The 20,750-nt window shown below is 42.1% G+C and overlaps 2 protein-coding genes across 11 annotated transcripts in view; one reads left to right on the forward strand and one right to left on the reverse strand.

The window, feature by feature from the left end:
- G6PC3 (glucose-6-phosphatase catalytic subunit 3) overlaps nucleotides 1-15,235 on the forward strand; it is a 30,497-nt gene extending 15,262 nt beyond the window's left edge. For all 6 annotated transcript variants that reach the window (XM_083147389.1, XM_083147384.1, XM_083147388.1 and 3 more), the window contains exons 2-8: nucleotides 3,637-3,758; nucleotides 4,427-4,644; nucleotides 7,899-7,999; nucleotides 8,149-8,227; nucleotides 12,047-12,165; nucleotides 14,254-14,395; nucleotides 14,781-15,235. In XM_083147389.1, the coding sequence (XP_083003515.1) occupies nucleotides 4,427-4,644; nucleotides 7,899-7,999; nucleotides 8,149-8,227; nucleotides 12,047-12,165; nucleotides 14,254-14,395; nucleotides 14,781-15,141 (1,020 nt within the window). In that variant the 5' untranslated portion in view covers nucleotides 3,637-3,758 and the 3' untranslated portion in view covers nucleotides 15,142-15,235. The remainder of the gene's footprint in view (nucleotides 1-3,636; nucleotides 3,759-4,426; nucleotides 4,645-7,898; nucleotides 8,000-8,148; nucleotides 8,228-12,046; nucleotides 12,166-14,253; nucleotides 14,396-14,780) is intronic.
- Nucleotides 15,236-15,764: 529 nt separating this feature from the next.
- Nucleotides 15,765-20,750, reverse strand: part of HDAC5 (histone deacetylase 5) — a 105,615-nt gene continuing 100,629 nt past the window's right edge. For all 5 annotated transcript variants that reach the window (XM_083147382.1, XM_083147383.1, XM_083147380.1 and 2 more), the window contains one exon: nucleotides 15,765-20,102. In XM_083147382.1, the coding sequence (XP_083003508.1) occupies nucleotides 20,063-20,102 (40 nt within the window). In that variant the 3' untranslated portion in view covers nucleotides 15,765-20,062. The remainder of the gene's footprint in view (nucleotides 20,103-20,750) is intronic.

The following is a 20,750-nucleotide window of genomic DNA, read 5'->3' on the forward strand; positions in this document are numbered from 1 at the left end:
GTGCAGCGAATCCTAAACAGGATTCGCTACACATGCTGAAAGAGGGCATTGAATACTGCCCTATGAGTCATACTGTCCCAGTTTCAGCTGTATGATGGTCTAACTTCTCTGTCCCACACCATCTCAGTTTTATACTTACCCCGGCCAAAGTGGTCCTGTCATTACTGGTTAGGTTTGTTCTGTTGCTATTGGAAGCAGTTGGAGGGGACAGACTTATTATACAGAACAATAAAGGACATTCAGGATCACCACAGTCTTCCCTGTTCCACCTCAGTACATTAGCACTCACTCTATGCTACTCCTGCCTGCTCCCATACTTACCCATTCCCGGTGGCCTGACATATTCGCCTCTCCGACTAGGTTCAGTCCCATTTCCCCAACTGGAAGCTGCTGGATAGGCAGTGCACTCCACTGGCGTGTGCCCTGGTTCCCAATGTTCATGCGTGTTGGAGACCGGACAGATCTTGGGGTATTATTATAAAGGTTATGAGCTTGCAATCTATAAAATAGACAAGGAATCAAATACCTCACACCGAGGAACCTCATGTTCAGTATTAATCAGCCAAGCAGCCTTTTCACTCGAATGTTCATCTTAGTTGCACAAATGAAACAATCGGATGGGACAAAACCGCAAAACCAGACTGCACTATTAATATATTATTCATTTAATATGGGACACTTGTACATCTGTGTGTGAATGAGTCTATTTCTGTATACGAAGAGCTATGATGCAGTGTCCGCACCTTTTTTTACGCCGATTTACATTGTGCTTCATCTGCAACTTTGTACATATTTACACTAATTTATGTGCGGTTAAAGTTGGAGCCTACCATTTTTGTTACAGATTGAGTAGTGTTCGCTGTGTATGCAGTGTAAATAAGTCTCAAATCTAAAGAAGTTGTTACAGTATACCAACGGATGCAGCTCACTTGGCGCATGGCGTATTGAAGCTTGGTGTATAAGGACAAATCTGTATTGCAATAAATGAATGAATACCTATTATCAAGTCACAGCAGTTTTTTACATTGTGAGTTGTATGCTTCAATGTCCACGTGTACGTCTATAGCAAGTAATGCTTTTCAGTTGATCTGCTTATGTTACTTGTAGCTTCTATACACCATTACTCTGAGCTCCTGCATTGCCTTTTTCCTTTGTAGTCTCCATATCTTGCTACCTGGATGCTCCATGAGAGAGTTTTTCTCCATGATAGAGGCTATCATCCCACGCCCCTCTCCACCCCCTGCTATCACCCCACGCTCCCAACGTATACCCATGCGCAGAAATGCTGCTGCGCATACGCAAAAGATCGGTCTCAATGCAAATTTGTGCCCGACCGAATCGATCTGAATAAGGGCCTCTATGAACACCTTGGAATGTACAGTGGGAATCTGTAAAGTTTTCTATCTTTCTGGCATGTTTCCCAAACAGGTTGCTTTTGATGGCATCATCTGTAATAGATTAGTTACTTGCACTGGTTAATGGGAGCAGCAGGGCAAGGGAGGCCATTGTATAGCAAAATACTGAATAGGAAATGTGCTGAGTTTGAAAAGAAAAAAAAAGTACATATAAGACGTGACTCCGAGTAGTGCGCAGGTACAACTTTGGCTGCATTCTTAATGTGAATGGATTACAAACAGAATACTTTGACTATTACCCCTTTCACATCGCAAATGCCAGGTCGCACCCCAGCATGAGTGAGGTGAAGCTCCCCACAGTGACCTGGCAATAAGTCAGGTCGCTGGCTTCATCGGTGAGCAACTGCGCCTCATTGGAGGGTGGGGGAGGCAGTGCTTGAAGCTGATGCTGTCTCCTCCCTTTAGTGTGAACAGGACCTAGGTTGCTCGACCTGTGTTACCTGATCACATTACACAGCAACCCAGTCCTGACCCAGGATTAATCCTTAATTTAACCCAGGTCGGGTTTTCAAAAGACTCTTTCACATGCACAGTGACCCGGGTCGGACCCGTGTTAGTTGTGTGATGTGAAAGGGGTATTTGTGTATCCTTATCCATGTGCATCACACTACCCCACCTTTTCCATTATTTTAGAGCAGCTTTCATCATTGTCATTGGCACACCTATCCTATGTTAAGTGTAAAAGGTAAGACCAAAATAAAATCGATTTTTCCTTAGCATATGCAACACAAAAAAGTTTTTGCTGGTACTGCGCGTCTATGCTATTTTAGATCAGCCTGTGTACACACTATCAAGCCTTCGCCAAGGACTCAAAAGTTAAAATACAGTGCAAAGAAAACAATCGTGTGACACAGTGGCGATTACAAAACACTATCCAAGCACCTTTTCTTTATATAAAAGATATAAACCAATACCTCCCTTTTATATTACAATCTGTAATGACACAGAAAGGAACAACATAGTGCAAATATTGTAGGGAAAGATTGGATCAATTTTATATTTCATGGTTGCACTCACATGTGCTCAAAGGGTTTACAGCTTGTAGCAGGTTCTTTTAACAGCTTACTTATTCTTTTTTAGCATATGCACAACTCAGATTATAGGGTCTGGTAAAACGCTCATATGAAGGTTCTCTCCCATGTTTATGCTCGGTTTACTCCCAGAAACACCCATTTAATTGACGGACAGAAACAAAGATGCATATTGTTCTGAGGTGGATGTGCAGTTTGTTAGATTAGGCCATATTCACACCATGAATCAGGCCCCTAATATTTAATAATTATTAAATCCGCTAAAGGGATGAGAAATTGCATTTTTAGGGGCGATCCTTGGCGTGCCTATGGATACAGAGACATACCTGCCTGCCCCCTGACCTTCCTGCCGTTTGGACTTCGGTCCCCTAAGCCTTGTCGGGCACCACCTTGGCTTACTTGCACTCCCTTTAGCATCCTGGCGCAGCAGCCATGTTTTCTAATATCTTCTCTAACTTGCAAAGTCACCATGGGACATATTCATCCAGTGACTTTAGGGGTTTAGACACATGCGCAGTCACAAAACAACTTACATGAACAGCATTGAGTCAGATTCAGAAACAGACCTGCACTGTCTTTATGCCATGACAAAGATTTTTGACTGGAAATTAAAGGTGCCCACACACGCACCGATTTCAGTGCTATGCGTTTTTGGATGTACAATGGTTCTTTACAATTTTACTGCCAGAATTAAGCATGACCCGATGTGATGGTTATTTTGCTGTCTGCGATGCGATGCTGTGCGATTTAAGCACATTTTTTCACTGGCTTTTTCTGACCTTTATTTTGTTCGAGTTCACATGTTTTAAACCTGCAATAAAGTTGTTGATAACAATTTGTATGTAATTATTCCCCCCCCCCAAAAAAAAAAACGTCGTATAGCATCGGCTCGTATGCCTGTATAATGCTGAGCCCGATGCTATGCGATAATGTCCAAAAAAGTACCTGCTGCACATACTTTTTTGGACATCTAAAATCGGCCCCCGGGAACGCGCATAGCACAGCATCGCGTCGCACACGCCGCACTAATACACCCCGATAATTGTACGCACGATGCGTTTTGTACTTTAAAAGTACAAAACGCATTCTAAAATCGATGCGTGTGTGGGCTGCATAAGTGTTATATACATACAGCATTGTATGAAGAATAGCAAAAAAAAAAGTGTCTTTCTGTCATCTTTATTTTCTAGGACATTCCACCAGCTCTGTGCTTTATATGAGGAGCAGAAGGATTTTTTCACTGAATTCGTTGATATTACTGCATATTTCAAGGAACGTTTGTGTCAAGCATTTGGCAAGTTCTTGAGTCCAGGTACAGCATGCACAGTTACAGTTAAATAACAGTCAAATAAATTCCTGTAGACTTTCGCCCGTATTCAATGCAGCCATCGAGGGGGTTAAACGACAAGGACTTCAGAAAATACGCGATCCTTGCTGTTTAACCCCCACGCCGGCCGCTCACTCGATTCAATGTTCCAGGGGAATCCACGCTGTCAGAGGACAGCGAGGATTCCAATAAACAGAGAGGGTCGCGGTTAATGCAGGGAGCCTACTGCATTTAGCTGCGAGTCTTGCTGTTTTAGCGGCTGTATACGCCTATACCCCCTCGCTCCAAAAACGGAGTGAGGGGGAATGGGCATATGCAGGGGGTCAGTTGAATACTGACCCTGCGAGCTATGCCAGTGAGCAGGCAGCCCTGCGAGCTGTCACAGTTCGCCCGCTGCATTGGATACTGGCCTTAGTATTGCTTCTGTTTAATTACTCTTGTACATCCTGGAGGGGTTGGATACAAAATACTGTAACTGCACTAGGACAGGACTAACAGGTGAGGGAGGAGGCAGTAAAAAAGTAAATGAAAAGGTGTTCATGTTATATGCAAAGAATATTTGATCAATTTATTGTTTAATCCCAGACCATAAATTAGTGATGACAGATACTTTATTTAACACATCAGTGCCAATAGTCTGTGCTCTATTGCAGATGGATGAAGTACACATTGCTGGTGTTGCGTTGGCTGGTTACCTACAGGAACATCTCCCTGGTTCTGATGAATTGTGGCTCTGGGTGACCTATCTCGGAGACCCGGGCTCCATATTTCTCCTGTACTTCCCCCTGGCATATGCTCTTCAGCGCAAACTGGGAGTGACTGTTCTGTGGTTAGGCATCATAAGCGAGTGGCTGAATCTTATCTTTAAGTGGTGAGCTACAAATGTGTATGCATTAGTATGACATTGTTTTTAATTGCTTTTTGAACACTTAACACCTTACACCCACATTATTAAAACAAACAGGATAAAACGGAAACATGCCAAACGTATCTAATTGGTGCCCGTTAAGAGAGAAGAGAGTAGAGTAGAAAAGACAAATAAAATAGAAAACCATATAACAACATAATGTCGGAAATAAAAAGTAGTTGTCTCAATATTCAGTAGGGTAAGTGAGTAATATATTAGAAACAAAAAATGAATTGGGGTGACTACATCATTATCACTATACAGAGAGTCAATAGGTAGAAGGATAAAAGGCACCTTTCAGGTTCATGAAACAAAATAAGGAGACCAATAGGGGTAAGTGCCAACAGGATAAACATAAGCTCGGGTCTATAGAGAGGAATAGAACATTTAAGTAATCTGCATACTGGGGCCCATACACAAGCAGGGGGGGGGGGTCACCTGCCAGCACCCAACACTAAACCAAACCACTCAAGGATTAACCCACTTCCAATGGATATTCGTTAACTTAATATGCACCAGACCAATAGAAATGAAAGATAACTTAATATGCACCAGACCAATAGAAATTAGGCATCTGCCTAATATGGACAATGGCACTGAATCTCCATGCCGTGTATGCCGTATTTCCAATCTTGGAATCCCAAGAAACCCTCCTCTCAAAACTGCAGTACTTACCTACTCCCCCTCCCCTCAATATAGGAGAATGAGAAAATAAATTCTGCCCATGATAAAAGAAGCATCAATGAGACTTTCAAAGATAATACAAATTATTATTATAACAATCCAAGTGGCAAAAATGAACAGATATGAAACAAACATGAAAGCAAGGAGGAACTTACAGATATTTTCTCATACATGATTGATGCAGTCTCGCCAAACAGCCCCTCTTGGTATGCTACGTCACATGAAAAATTTCTTGTGTCATGCGTCTATTTTGCCAAAAATGCATCTTAGTCGAAACGCAATGGATGCACCAGCAGACTGTGATGATAAATCTGATATGTGCAACAGAGTCTTTGTATAAAAAGTGCACCATTGTTGCAGCCATGGCTTTTTTTTATTTAAGTACCGTATACAGGCTCGGTGACACAATATACAAGTGTCACATGTTAGATTAATCAGCACGGTCTCCTGATACATCCTAGACATATTGTATTGGGATTAAGACCATACTTGCCGACTCTCCCGCAATTTGCGGGAGCCTCCCGCTTTAGACACCATTCTCCCGGTCCCCCGCTAAGCCTCCCCAATCCCCCGGAATTTCAAAGCTGAGCAAAAACAACGGACTGCGCATGCGCTAGTCCGGCGCGATGTGGTCGGGGCTTGGAAGTACTACGCGTCGCAACATCAGTGTGAGAGCCTGCTAGCTGTCGGCAAGCTGGGAGACTCCGTGCAGCAGTGAGTGAAGCCCGCCCCTCTGACCTCTTCCCCTCTGCCTCTTCTGAGAGCTGCTGCTGCTGCTGCTGCATGCTGGAGACACAGGAGGGGGAGAGACGGGGACCAGCATAGAAGGCTGCTGGTGTGGAAACTGACAGACCTGCCAGCTGGGAGCTCGGAGGAGAGGCTGGGGGAGGAGCAGGAGTGCTCCGTTCCCAGGTTAGTAGTACAGTAGTACATGATGTTGTTCTGCCACAGAAGCTCCATGCTGGCTGGTCCTGTGTGTAGGCAGCTATGTCATGTGATCTGTTTGTTTTTTGTGTTTTTTTTAGCTTGGCACTGACTTTAATGTGTGTATGTAGGTGACCTATGGGTGTATCTATTAAACCTGGCACTGTGTGTGTATGTGTGTGTCATTGTGTGTGAATGCACTGTGTGTGTATAGCCTAACACTGGTGTGTGTGTGTGTGTGTGTGTATTTAGGCTGATAGTAGGTTGCCGACACTCCTGGATTTTGCAGGAGGCTCCCATTTTAGGCGACAGTCCCCCGATTCCCTGCAAAGCCCTCCTCCCAGCTAAAAATCCAGACCGCACAGTGCGAGTCTGTCCCCAATGGGGACATGATCATGCCTAATAGGCCACGCCCACTTTGTTTTGGCCCCCCCCCATTCAGGGTCGGCCGCGCCTTCGGCGCGGCAGGTCACAAGTTGGGAGGTATGGAATCTCCCTGAAATCCATTTTAAAAAGTAGGCAAGTATGATTAAGACACATTTTTGGCAAAAAGCCTGACAGTAGCAGAGTTGCAAGGGACCTTGTATGTTAATTATCGTAATGTTTACAGTATATACTCATTACATCATCAGGTTGTTTATTTATTTTGCCATGGAGACTATTTGACCAATATTATGCTGCTGCTCTGACCCCTGCCTTTGAATATGTACGGGTGTTAATATCTGGGGGTAATTGAAAAGCTAAAAATGTGTACTGCTAAGCCCTTGAAGCAGGAAACGTCTTCCCTATTCCCTAATTTGTCTTCAATACAACTGTTTTGTATATGCAGTTGCATATTTTACCTATTGGCTACAAGACTGCAGCAAACCCTTCCCCCATAAACTCCACCACTGCAGGGATCAAGTTGCAGTGTGTTATTGCACTGGCTAAACTGTGACTGGAAGTGAATTCCTATTAGAAATGCTGCCTTCAAGTTCCCCGCAGGACAGGAAAAGTGTGATTATCAGAGACCATGCTTCCTTTAATGCAGTCCATAAGCTGCAGACGATACAGTTCATAGACGGCAGACGCCAGGGATTTGTGCCTTACTGTTACCGGGACCCACCTATCTCCTCTCCTCCACCTTCTCCTTGGGCATAGGTAGCATCAGCCCCCATCCAAAAAACAGGTAGAAGCTGCCTCTGGCTATTGAGCATTATTTTATAAAAAGATTTGGTTGCAATCATTTACCCCTATTCTACTGACCTAAAATCCCCGTTTTTTGCACATAAAAGCACATCTACAGTAGTACCTGGGATTTTTTCAGTGGAAATGGGGATGAGGTAAAAATCCTGGGTAAAGGGATTATCAACCAAGGCAGGGGAGGCTGCCATTGTGCAGGTGCCTCCCGCTGCCTGGCAACCGGTTTCTGTCCGCCCGCTGCCCTGCTTTCCCAGGTTTCCTGTGTCAAAAACCTGTGAAAACAGGGCAGTGGATACGGGGACATATCAATGGAGACCTGCCCCAAGTCCCGAATCTAAAATCCTGGGAATGACTCGAGATTGTGGTGGAAAAATGGGTGTAATGACACATTGGTATAACCTATACTCAGTTGCTTAATCTTCTCTCAGGTTTCTTTTTGGAGAGCGCCCATTTTGGTGGGTCAATGAATCAGGCCTATATGATGACCACAATCTGAAGCAGTTCCCTTCCACTTGTGAGACAGGTCCTGGTAAGTACCTAAAACAGGCAATTTTACAAAAAATATAGCCCTTTCTAGATATGAAGTATGCTTCAAGCTTACTACATGATGGCATTGAGCCATAGTAAGTGCTAATATTGACTTCTGTGTGGCCACTAATGCCAAATTAATTTTTTCAGGAAGCCCTTCAGGTCACTGCATGATTACAGGAGCTGCTCTGATGCCCATAATGATGTACTTTATTAACCATTCCCAAAGGTAAGATAGTCTTTATTTATAGAAGAAAGCCTAATGAAAAGTCTCTTAAACTATTTAATGGTAGATGTCAGGGTAAATTATTTGCACATTTGTCACAATATACATGATCACCCTTATATAATAACCTGCGAAGTGCAGGAACTGGCACAGTTCTGGTGGCAATTCAAGAGGCAAAGCCGATGACCAATATCTTTTTAAACAAATAGAATTATATATTTTTAAGTTCGGAATTGGGGAAAATACAGTTGCACTGTGTAAAAAGAGATGTCGAAGCTGTTATTGTACTTTTAGGGGGTATTCAATTAAATGCAGTTTTTTCGACTTCACTTTTCGACATTTTTATGTTGAATTTAAATTTGACCTATTCAATCAAAGTGATGATATTTCGGTAAGTCAAAAAATCCGTCACGGTCTAAAACCATGTGTATTGGCGAATTACTCACTGATCCACATGTTTCCACCGAAATTGCAACCATTTTCATCCATTTTTTTGTCATTTTCTGCTGGTGCCATTTTGACATAAATAAAAGTGAAACTGCATCTGCGAAAAATTACCAAAATAAAGTCGCAATTAAATACTTTAATAAGTTCCAGTTGTTTTGACTAGACAGAAAAGAAATACTAATTAATCGCAGAGTGTATGGGGGCCTTAAAGGCCCCCATACACTCTGCGATTTGGTCCCGATTTCACCCGATTCAGATGGATCGGGCAGTGAAATCGGGCCAAATCGCAGGTATAGACACCCGGTCCGACCCAATGCGCGGTCCCGTGCGCATCGGGTCAGAGTCGGGAGGTCGGACTGGCTGCACATAAGTTTTGCTAAATCTTATGTGCAGCCGGGCAGGGGACACAGGCGGCGGATGCTGGCGAGGGAGATGGGCAGGGGGAGCTGGAGCAGGGAGCTGTCAATGCTCCGTCCGGTGTAGGAAGGGGGACACAGACGCTGCGGGGGACACAGGCGGCAGTAACGTAAAGGCAGGCAGGGGGAGCCGGGAGCTGTCAGTGCTGGAGAAAAAAAAAGCCCATACAATGAATGGGCAGACTGTGATTGGCTGAGCGCTCTCTCAGCCAGTCAGCAATTGGCTGAGAGAGCGCTCAGCCAATCACAGTCCGCCCATTCATTGTATGGGCTTTTTTTTTCTCCAGCGCTGACAGCTCCCGGCTCCCCCTGCCTGCCTCTACGTTACTGCCGCCTGTGTCCCCCACAGCGTCCGCTGCCTCTGGGCTACTAGCAGCGCCCCCCAGCCACCTTGCAGCATCCTCCACCCGCCACATGGATGTCCCTTGCCCCCCTGCTCCCTCCACCTTGTAGCTCCCCGGAGTTGCAAATGATACATCGCATGCGATGTATCATTTGCAAAACTTGGCACATCAGTGCCTAATCGTGTGTGTCCCTCCCGGGGAGCTGCAGGGGGAAATCAGGTCCGACTTGTCCATAGGACAAGTCGGACTAATGTATGGGGGCCTACTCTGCAATACTATTAAGATCTGTAAATCTGGCCACCAAGAAAGGCCACAATACAGGCATCTTATCAGTGGTTAAACCAGACAAATGATTGATTGGATTATTTGCAGATTTACGGATTTTCCTATCTTCAGAAAACTTTATATGCCATTTTACAATTTGTGTTAATAATATTTATTTTTCTGAATTCCTTGGGTTGTGATGAACCGCTGCACAAACTGCACACCGGTAGGCCAATAGCACACATTTTACCTCATGGATGTTAAAGGTAAAATTATCGCTGTTGCAGTCGCAGTTTGACACCATTAGTTCATACGCCTTTCCAATGGCCAATTCCAAAATCACATTGTATTTAATTGCCAGATTCAGATGTCACAGATATCATTGCAGTTTTGTGTTATGTTGCATCACGTTTCACTTTTAAATGAAAAGGATGTTCTGCTTAAGCCAAGTTGCACCAAGAAGAAATGTTTGGTGCCACTGCAGCAATAGTGGACACATCTGTAGGCAGGGGTCAAAGTGAGGGGGAACTGGGTGGAACTGAGTTCCACCACCTCTAATGGTGAGGTGGAACATTTTAACCTCCACAATAATTCTCACAGAAACGCATTCTAGTTTACAAGGGGATGCCAAAAACCCTACCACTGGCCCTGTCTCTGCCTAATGGGGGGGGGGGGGGGGGGGATTTAGGTGGCATAGAGAAATGAGTTCCCCCACCTCTGCATGACCACTTTATACCCTGCCTGTAGGTAGCTGTGTGACTATAGTACACGAGGATGATAGTTTGAGTCCCGGGTATGGAATTCAGAGAAAATATGTTATGTTATTATCACAGCAAAGGCAACCCATGAAATTAGGCTGGGTTTTAAAGGAGATCAGGGATAAAATTGAACAAGCGGTTGCATAACAATCACTGGTACTTATGTAATATCTGGGCTCCCGGTTTTCTTATGAGACCGTGTCCCCTCGTGGGGCTCGCTGCGCTCGCCACGCTTCGGGCACGGTGGCTCGCCACACTATATAAAATCACCTCCATGCGTAGTTGGATAGTAGGGGTATGAAAAAATGGGGTGCATTTAACATGGGAGTCCAGATAATACATAAGTACCCAATCACTTGATCTTTAACCACAGCTGAAACAGGGAAGCACAACAGAAACAACAGAAACACATTTGCAGCTCGGCACAGGAGACCAAGGCAATTCCCGTTCAGGTGATTTAATGCAGATTTCTGTTTGAGTATATTAGGCTCAAGCAGTTATATGTGTTTGCTGCAGTCTGTGGGTTGATTTAGGCTATAATTGAATAGCCCCAGTGAATCAATTAGCCCGCAGTAACATGGCCAGAAAATAGTAAACCTGATGTTCTCAGAGGTGCAGTTTACTACATATAGACTATTAATTTACTTCAATTAACTTCTAACAAACTTTTACCATGATTTCTAGGATTATATCCAGTTTATAACCACATAATCTTCAGTTTGTAGATAACAAAAAATGTTTTTAATTAATTAAATAATGGGCACTGGTGAAGCAACTTTCTTTTTCCTCACTGTATATAGTCAGCCTACAGGAGCCCATACACGCTCCGTTTTGCGGCGGCTCCGTTCTGTACTATGCGATGCGCGCTCCCGCGCATCACATAGTACGGTACAAAAAGTATGTGCTGCACATACTTTTTGTACTAGCTACACATCGCATCGGATCGCATTGCGTGCACACTGCATGCACAAGGCATGCGATGCGATGTGTACTATTTAAGTCAGAAACGGATCCGTTAAACGGACCATGTATGTGTAGCTTAAGATTTAACGACTCTGGATGCCATATGCTAAAGACTACCCTATATATATATATATATATATATATAATGATGTGGCGCGGCACTCTGGTCTGGTGTAGACAAAAATCACAACACGTAGCCGATGGTATCGGTTGACGTTTCAGCCTTTATTTTGGCTTTTCTCAATCCATGTAAGCTGTTTTGAGAAAAGCCAAAATAAAGGCTGAAACGTCAACCGATACCATCGGCTACGTGTTGTGATTTGTCTACACCAGACCAGAGTGCCGCGCCACATCATTCTATGTAATTCTGGCACCGCCGCGGCGATTCCAGCAGCGAGGGCACCTGGCACAATCATCTGGAGGAGTCGAGTGCCGGCACTCTCCTACTACTATATATATATATATATATATATATATATATCCTATAGATTGTAAGCTTGCAGCAGGGCCCTCCTACCTCCACATCTGTCTGTTACCCAGTTTGTCTTATCACTGTCTACTATTGTACAGCGCAACGGAATCTGCTGCGCTATATAAGAAACAATAAATAAATAAGTGTTGTTATTACAGAGTCGTGCAACGGTTTCTTCCACTTGTCCTGTACATTCTGCTGATGGTGGGAATTGCAGTTTCCAGAGTGTTTATCTTGGCACATTTCCCTCACCAGGTGCTGGCTGGGATCTTAGCTGGTGAGATAATGTTATATAAATCCCTATTACTGTGTATACCTAGGTGAGAGTTGTTGGGGTAGCTTTTTGATAAGACACTATCACTGTAAATGATATCCTTCCATAGAAGCAGCTGTGATTGCACTGACCTGCATACTAGGATGCAGAATCGGATCTCTCTCCCACCCATGGTGCCAGGCAAGCCACCCATCGCAGAGGCCAGGAAATCTCTGTGCTACGACAATGATTCCTGACCTCTTCCCTCACCTTAACAGTGGCTCCACCATTACGTCATTGTTGCTCTGTCCCACTTTTGTGCGCTGTATGAGGGTGGCCGAGGGGCATTTTGAGTGGTCTGCGGCTGACTTTTCCCTCAGTTGTGGCTAGTTCCCCTTCGCCATAAGAACCTGGGGAGGAGAGGGGGTGGGGAAAGGAGGCGAAAGGTAAGAACAAGGGCTTGTTTCGCTCGCCACGCTTCGGGCATAGTGGCTCGCTCAGCTTTGCTTGCCACCTGGTTATTGAATGCAACCAGTGGTGGCATGGATAGTGAAGGAACAAACCCTCCGTGCCCAAAGCGTGGCGAGCACGTGTTGGTCCATTTGGGTCTCTTGTTCTTACCTTGTTCCTCCTCTCCCCGCCCCCTCTCCTCCCCAGGTCCTTACGGCGTAGGGGAACTTGCCACTACCCTTTTCCCTCTCTCTCTCTCGGGGGCAAGGAGGGCGACCCGATTTTCAAGATCCTCCAGGATATTTCTGGAGAGAGTAGGCAAGTATGCCGCTATCTGAGGAGACCAAGTTCTGTAAAGCGATGCTTTTTACAGTTAGTACATATTTAGTCAGATCACAGTCCTCATTGAGAATAATGGGGACTGTGGTCTGAAGTGTTAATTAGCTCTTGCAGATTTCTGTGATAGCTCCTGCAATTGGCTGTTGCTTCATAACAGGATACTTAAGTCATGCAGAAACTGACGTATTAACATGATTTGAAGTAAAAATACATACAGTATGCCCCTGTGCTCCTAATATCTACAGTATGTGAAGGACATTAACATGGAGACAAGAATGACAGGAGAGAGTGATGAAGAATGCTATTCTAAATGATGAAGCTAAAAGCAATGTATCAAATAATTTTTTTCTTAAAAAATAAAGTAATGTAATAACTGACCGTTTTTCCAATATCAGCTCCAAAAATATCTATGTACACAGATATTAATTGAAGTGTACATTTCAAAAGAAGCTGCCCCTCATATGTGGACTAAATGCAAAAGCAGGCAGTATTTACCTGCAAACAATAAATGTATTTGAACCGCTTGCAGTGCAACATGGTTTGTTCCAAATACAAAGTTAATTTTTTTTAATGATTTGCTTCTATCTCAGAATCAGTCACAATTGGGTACATTTGCTAAGATGGGAGTTATATTAAAGATGGGATGTTGCCCATAGCAACCAGATTCTACTTATTTATTTAGCACATTCTAGAGGATAATAGATTGGATCTGATTGGTTGCTATGGGCAACATTACATCTTCTTTAGAACTCCCATCTTAGTAAATTTACCCCACTGTATTTATTTTCTGTGCATAAAAGTTTCTTACTTCTTAACCAGTGTCTGGACAGCTTTAATTACCAGGAGCATTTATGTAGGATCGAGCTCAGGCATGTCCAAACTGTGGCCCTCCAGCTGTTGTGAAACTACACATCCCAGCATGCCTTGCCATAGTTTTAGCATTCCCTAATAACAACACTGTGGCAAGGAATGATGGGACTTGTAGTTTCACAACAGCTGGCGGGCCATAGTTTGGACATGCCTGGGACTCACCCTAGCTCAGTGGTAGTCAACTACGGTCCTCGAGACCTACCAATAGTTCACATTTTCCAGTCGCCCCAGCTGCTGCACAGGTGCACTCATTACTAGCTGAAAATTTTTCAAAGATCCACAGGTGGAGCGAATTACTTCACTTGTGATTCTGTGAGGAGATCTGGAAAACATTAACTGTTGGTAGCTCTCAAGGACTGGAGTTGGCTGCCCCAGCTCTAGCTGAACCAGGGGTTGGAGGATATCTCTGTTTTAACTGTAATAAAGCATATGAAATGTTATCTGTTCACCTAGGGGTGCTATTAGGATACATCTTGCCACGTACTGTTCCCCATGGCCATGGTTTTGGATTTTTTGCACTGGTTTCTCTGTTTCTTCTGTTCGGGGCACTTCTTGTTTACTGGGGAATGAATGCAGTCGGGATGGACCTTTCATGGTGAGTAACTGTCAGGATTACTCTAATACACAGTAAGTGGTCAGGATCTACATATCCTTCCAACATTCCATTAGGTACAAAATGCTCTGGTCCTCGACTTCCCTCTTACTTGTAGGATTGCCATCACCTGTGTTGAAACACGCTTCTCATCCATTAACTGGTTGAACACAGGTGACGGCAATCAGACAGTAAGAGGGAAGTCCGGGAGCAGAGCATTTTGTACCTAATGGAATGGGTCATGTTGGAGGGTATAGATCAACTGTCTACTACTGATAAAACTTCTCTCTTGCAATGTTGGTAAATTTCTAAGGTGATTAATGACAATGGCCTACAAGTGTTGTGCTCTTCTGAATATGATCCCTTTTTGTGTCTCTTGTGATGTTAGGTCTATTCATCTAGCAAACAAATGGTGCTTAAAACCAGAATGGTTACGGACAGAGACAAGACCCTTTTCCTCTGTGACAAGGAGTGCAGGGAACGCACTAGGATTGGGATTTGCCCTGAACTGTCAATTGCTGCACAGCCTGAGTGCACTCACTTCAGGGCGACGTGAAAAAGTCATTTTTCTGCTACTCACTTTCCTCATTTTGAGACTCCAGCAATCACTTCCGCTTCCTATATCCCCTCCTTTACTCTACTACCTCTTAAACTTTTTGCGCCATTCTCTCTGCCCCCTAGTGGTCATTATTCTTGTCCCATATATAGAATGGCGGGTTCAGTCTGGTAACATGCAGAAGAGAGACTGACTGGATCTGTTGAAGAATTTTCCTGTTCCATTTCATTTGTTTTTGTTGATGTGAAACATTCATTAAAAATGTACTAGTTTTATCCTCAATTCAACACTGAGAAATTTATTGATGCCGTTGTCAATATTATTGGCTACAGGTTGTTCTAAACCCACCTACATTACCTTCTGCAAGTCCTGTTTTGAAAAAATAAATCTATGGATAGTTTGACCTTAATCTTTGCCAAGGAGTGTATTCCTAATACAAGGTAAATGGACACCCCTCAAATTTTTACACCCAGGGTCAGACTGGCCCACAGGGTTACAGTGTAATTCCAGGTGGTCACACTTCTTGCTCTCATGTCAGGTTCCAGACAGGGCACTTGAATTATACATTGTTACTAGAGGGTCAGATATGTGGTCTCTAATGATTGTCCAAGTTTCTATGGATACTGGCCTCAGTCAATGATAACTGCCCGCACCCATAAAGCATGGGCCCTAACATTGCATCCCACAGTTGTGCCCTTCATGAGCCAGTCCGACACTGGCTACAACTACTGAAATGTGTTGTGTCCATGCTGACAACCCACAATAGCTTTATGGTGAACAAAATGTTTGAAAAGCCCCCAAAATCAGACATCCACAGAGGTTCCTGCAAGTCTGAGCACATTTTTATTTATACAAGGACAAACAGGACATATTACAAAATACTCAGATGAAAATTCATACCCACAGCATGTGAGGGAGACATAGAGACACACAAAAAGGAGTTTACAGTGGACCAGCCTTTCATGGGGGTCCACCCAGAGCTCCCAACTCTGCACATAATACTGCCGAACAACATGTGAGTTATTTTTTATTAATTTAGAAAAAAATATATATATTTATTTACACAACAAATTACGAGACAGTTGCACAAGTCCACTGCATGTGATGGTGAGAGAGGGGTTTAAGCCTTAAGACATCATTTTAAAAGGTGGACCCACCCACCCCCCACACCTGATCCCATTTTGTCCCCCTGAAACGTTCTGGCTTTTGTAATAACAAAGAAACTGTAAACAATGTTTGAGACGAATGCTCATTTTTTTTTAATATGTTGAGAATCTCTTAATGGAGCCTTTGTTTAACTTAGAGGTAAATTAGTTTTTACCTCCTTGAATTAATTTATTTAAAAAAAATTCTTAGAATACCAGACTGAGCCTCCAGGTACTACAAAATGGGTGAGTACTCTTAAGTGCAGGTTTATGATGACAATATAAATTGCTAGAATAAAGTGCATGTTCTACTTAGAGCTTAACTATACATGTCCTGATTTAATTTGTGTTGCTATGTATGTGATAAATAACAGTACTTGGTATTTAAGCAGAAATATCATTTAAATATTATTTTTATATAGTACAAATCATTTTGTTGGTCAACAGTGTTTCCGGAAAGTCTCATAGGGTTGCCAATTTTATAGTGACACTACTGTACTTAGCAGTAATTGTCAAACTGATCTTGCTTTCATTTAATGTGCACCAGACCCCTACTCAAAGTAAAGGCAGCAACTTGATGCCTCATTCCTGTGATGTCATTGGTTCCCTAATTAACTGGTAGATGAAATGGCTGTCTCCAGGTAGGCAAGAATTTCTCTTGTTTTATATTCTACATGATATATAAAATATCGTCTTAATTACGATTAAAGGGCATTCACCAATGTGTACAATGTAAACGTTTCCTGAACCTGCAATATCTGCATATATGTAAGTGCTACTTCATGTTTGGGGAAGCTTATTGTTATTTCATAGTCCAGGCCTTGGACTGGAACCATATCCCTCTGCTGTGTCTTAATAGCTAGAGTAGAAGTCACAAACAGTATCCAGAAGAAGGGAACCACATGTTTAAACGGCTTCTTCCAAATTAACGAGAGGGGTTTTTCTGTTTAAAAAAGTAATTGGCATCATAGCCATATTAAATTTTATTTCTAAATATTATATGTCTGTTGTGTCAAATATGAAATATGTTACTGGTAACTAATAACTGCCATTTTTATAATAATTTTATAATTTGCAGTTGATTATTGGCTTTCCTATGCATTCATGCAATGTCTAGTATACATACAACTCAATATATGTAAGCAACATTGTAGAAGCGGACATACAAGCTGGTGAGTCACCTACCTCATGGTGAAACCGTATTAAGAGCACATGTGCAGCTAGGAACCAGTCATCATGGAGAGCCTCAGTGATGTCACTGTTTCCTATTGAAGTATTGAAGTAATGATGTGGTTCAACTCACACAATGGCTGCCTCCGTGTCTGGCATGTGCTCTTTTACTATAGTTAAATTATTGATAATTTGACATTTAAATGATTGTTTAAGTAGTGCCATCGTAGGAAATGGCTTCTGTATTAACAGATCTCAACATATTAAACATAAACCCATTTGCCAATTGATTTTCTTTCTGTGCGTGACTTGTGTGATTCTGTTTAGTTTTAACCTTTTTAACAGAAGCATTATATCCAACACATGAGCATAACGCAGATCCTGACACAAGGTATTCCTGAACTGCAACTACCAGCATGCACCAACATCTCTATCCATCCCAAGGCTGCATACTTCTGTTATAAAGGGACCGACTTGCATAGCAGTCAATGTCATTATTAACATAATATATGATTAGGGAAAGGCAAAATTACTTTTAAAACAAATGGGAACATTAAATATCTAAAATATTACAAAACTTAGCTTACAAAATTGTGAAATCACTCAGCAGACATGTGAAATATATTGAATTTGGTCCTTGGTAGGATAGCCTATCCAATTTCTACATGTATGTGTTGTGTGTGTATATGCTCACATTAACTGGATGCACATACAATGTTACGTTCATCTTTGTGACAGCTAAGTGGTACATATGAATAAAATGCACATATACACACATACATACTTACAATGGGACATTTATCAAAGACAGAATCATTATTCTTTTTCTATGTAGGAGCATGTTATTCATTTACCAGTTGGCAAGTTTTTCTTTTTAATTAAATATTCTGGAGCCATTTTATGGGCAAAAGCAATGAACCAGCCGTCGCAACTATCATCATTAGTACAGTCCCATGCTGGGTGCAAGAGATCCGTCACAAACAGACTCTCCCATTTGCACGAATTATACAGAGCTTTTAATACATGCTCACAATGGCACTGCCTGCACTCAGTGGAGCAGTTCTTTATGCTGGCAAAGACAGATCTACCAGTATGACTAAGAATCAGCCCACATATTTGCGCATTGGTTCATCCCACAAAATGGCTGTTTCTATTCTGTGCAGGTTATAGGCTATACTTTTAAAATGTTAATGTTTATACTAATTAGTGCCATATCCCTATACTGTAACTGAACCTAAACCTTCAAGCAAGTTGTGTGAGTGACATCCACCATAAACAGTTTTAAACCAATAACGATCAGCCAAGGTAATCCTTTCTTTTTCCTCAAGAAAGCTTTAGATATTTATTCCCTATAATTGAAATATTATATTATTACTGTGATGGCAAACCCGTAGTCAGCCTTTGTAATAATCTATGTTTTAACCCTAGTACAATAAAATAATAAATAATAGGAAGTGCTGATTCTCTGCTGGCCCCAGCCTGTGTTTGTGTTATGCCCCCAGTTTCTTGGTGGGATTTAAGAAAGTCATAATCTGGTTTAGAGGAACAAAACTGCAGCATATGAATGAGACAGAACTGGAGACAATGGGAATTTTCTCAGTCGACTAGCCTAGCTGAAACATATAAACATGAAGTATTCTAATGAGCAGACCAACAAAATGGCTGCCATGTTTCAATCTCAAGATTGACCAAATGGCTTATTTAGTAACATTTTCCATGTGTATATGCAGCGCTTTATTATATGAGTTGAAGGATACAGAAAGCTCTAATTCCTTCTGTACCCTTCATACAATTAAAATAACTTCATAATTAGTTGTACTATAATAGTCTGGTTATTATTGGTACTACATAAAGAATATGGCTATTGTTTGACCCTGCACATAACCTTTATGTACAAAAAGTACTTCCATATCTAATTTCCTTTCTAATCACTGAACTAGGCATTTCACATTATCAGTAATATTAATTCACATTAACCTTAAGCCTAATGACAAAGCAACCTGTGTTTAAGCAGCAGTATTCTGCAAGCCAATGAGGCAGCTAAATAGCTGTAGTAGAAACAAAACTGTGGTAAACAGACCTTTGTCCTGAAATGAGCTGACCATCTCTTCCCTTGCATTATAGTTTTTACTGTTTTCATTATAATTCATTTTCCTACTATTTTGTTGGCACTAAATCATTAATAAAAGTGAGAAATATCCTTAAACTGCAAGAACTTTTGGGATGGTGAATGTAGGGATTGAAATTTTTTTTAGAAAAGTTATGTGCACTTGTTCTATACATCTAGTGGAGGCAGCCATTTTGTGGGATGAACCAATATTCACAGACAATAAGTTTCACCAAAACCAACAAAGTCCTGTGGTTGTATTGTCAGTAACATTGTTTCTGCACACAAAATGTCTGATATCCATTCTTTGTGTACTGTAGCTGACAAGTGCAATCTAAGACATGTGGCAGTAGTGTAAGGAGCCCATGTGTGTATTAGTGGTGTATGAGGCACAGATCAATGAGACATTGGCAGTAGCATTTAGTGTTCATGGGAGACCAGGCTCAGCAGCAAAATTGGGGTGTAAGCTAGAGAAAGGGTTCCCAGGAATAGGGAGGGTGGGTGTGCTAGTCTAACCCCCTGGGACACAGGACATCTGATTTCATTTACTTTTCTTGTGATATTTTTTTTCTTGTGTTTTTTTTTTAAAGTTTCTTGGTTTTAATAGAAAAAATAAACCGATCACCATAACAAAAACTAAGAAAGGAAAATAAAAAAAGGATTGTGGTGTCTGGAGTCCAAGGGAGGGGAGATCAGGGCACTGGCTCATCCTCCATGGGCTCTTCCAATGGTCTGCAAGGACACAGAGGTGAAATTAGTATTTGCCAGACTGTACTGATTGATTAATCAAATGGTTGTTTTCCAACCTCTATTGGAGCATCAACATTATCAAATACCCACCCTCCCCTTAGATAACATACAAGGTATAATAAATATACAGTTTTAGTGAAATATATATTAATGCTTATATTTGTGTGTTTTTTTAATTTAAAATAAACACCAATAAAGATACATGTTCATTCTGGAAGAACCTGATGAAACAATACAGTCCCTGCTTTAAGCAAGTTGCGTTTAAATTCCTATAAAAAAGTCCCCTTCCTGTCTGCCTCCCATTGGAGTGAATGAGTGAGATAAATGGGTAGCTCAAAAGGGAAAACTACTTGACAACGTAACTAAGAGTTTAATCACTCACTGAAACACCCAGAGGAGAGTGGCTTGGAGGGAAGAACAGTTCTTATTTATTTTTGCTACATTGCTCTACCCAAAACTAATGATGACATTATTCTGTAATGTTTGGATATAAACCCTTTTAGCTGAGGTTCACCTGACTACCGCTGCATTCACACCCTAATTTGTATATTAAAATTGTGAAGTGGCAAATCAAGATATTTTAAGCTGGGTACATGCCTAATGAATTATCTCTCCAATTTGCCAAGTGAG

Source organism: Crinia signifera, chromosome 6 (assembly GCF_055691185.1).
Source record: "Crinia signifera chromosome 6, ASM5569118v1, whole genome shotgun sequence".
Taxonomy (NCBI): Eukaryota; Metazoa; Chordata; class Amphibia; order Anura; family Myobatrachidae; genus Crinia; species Crinia signifera.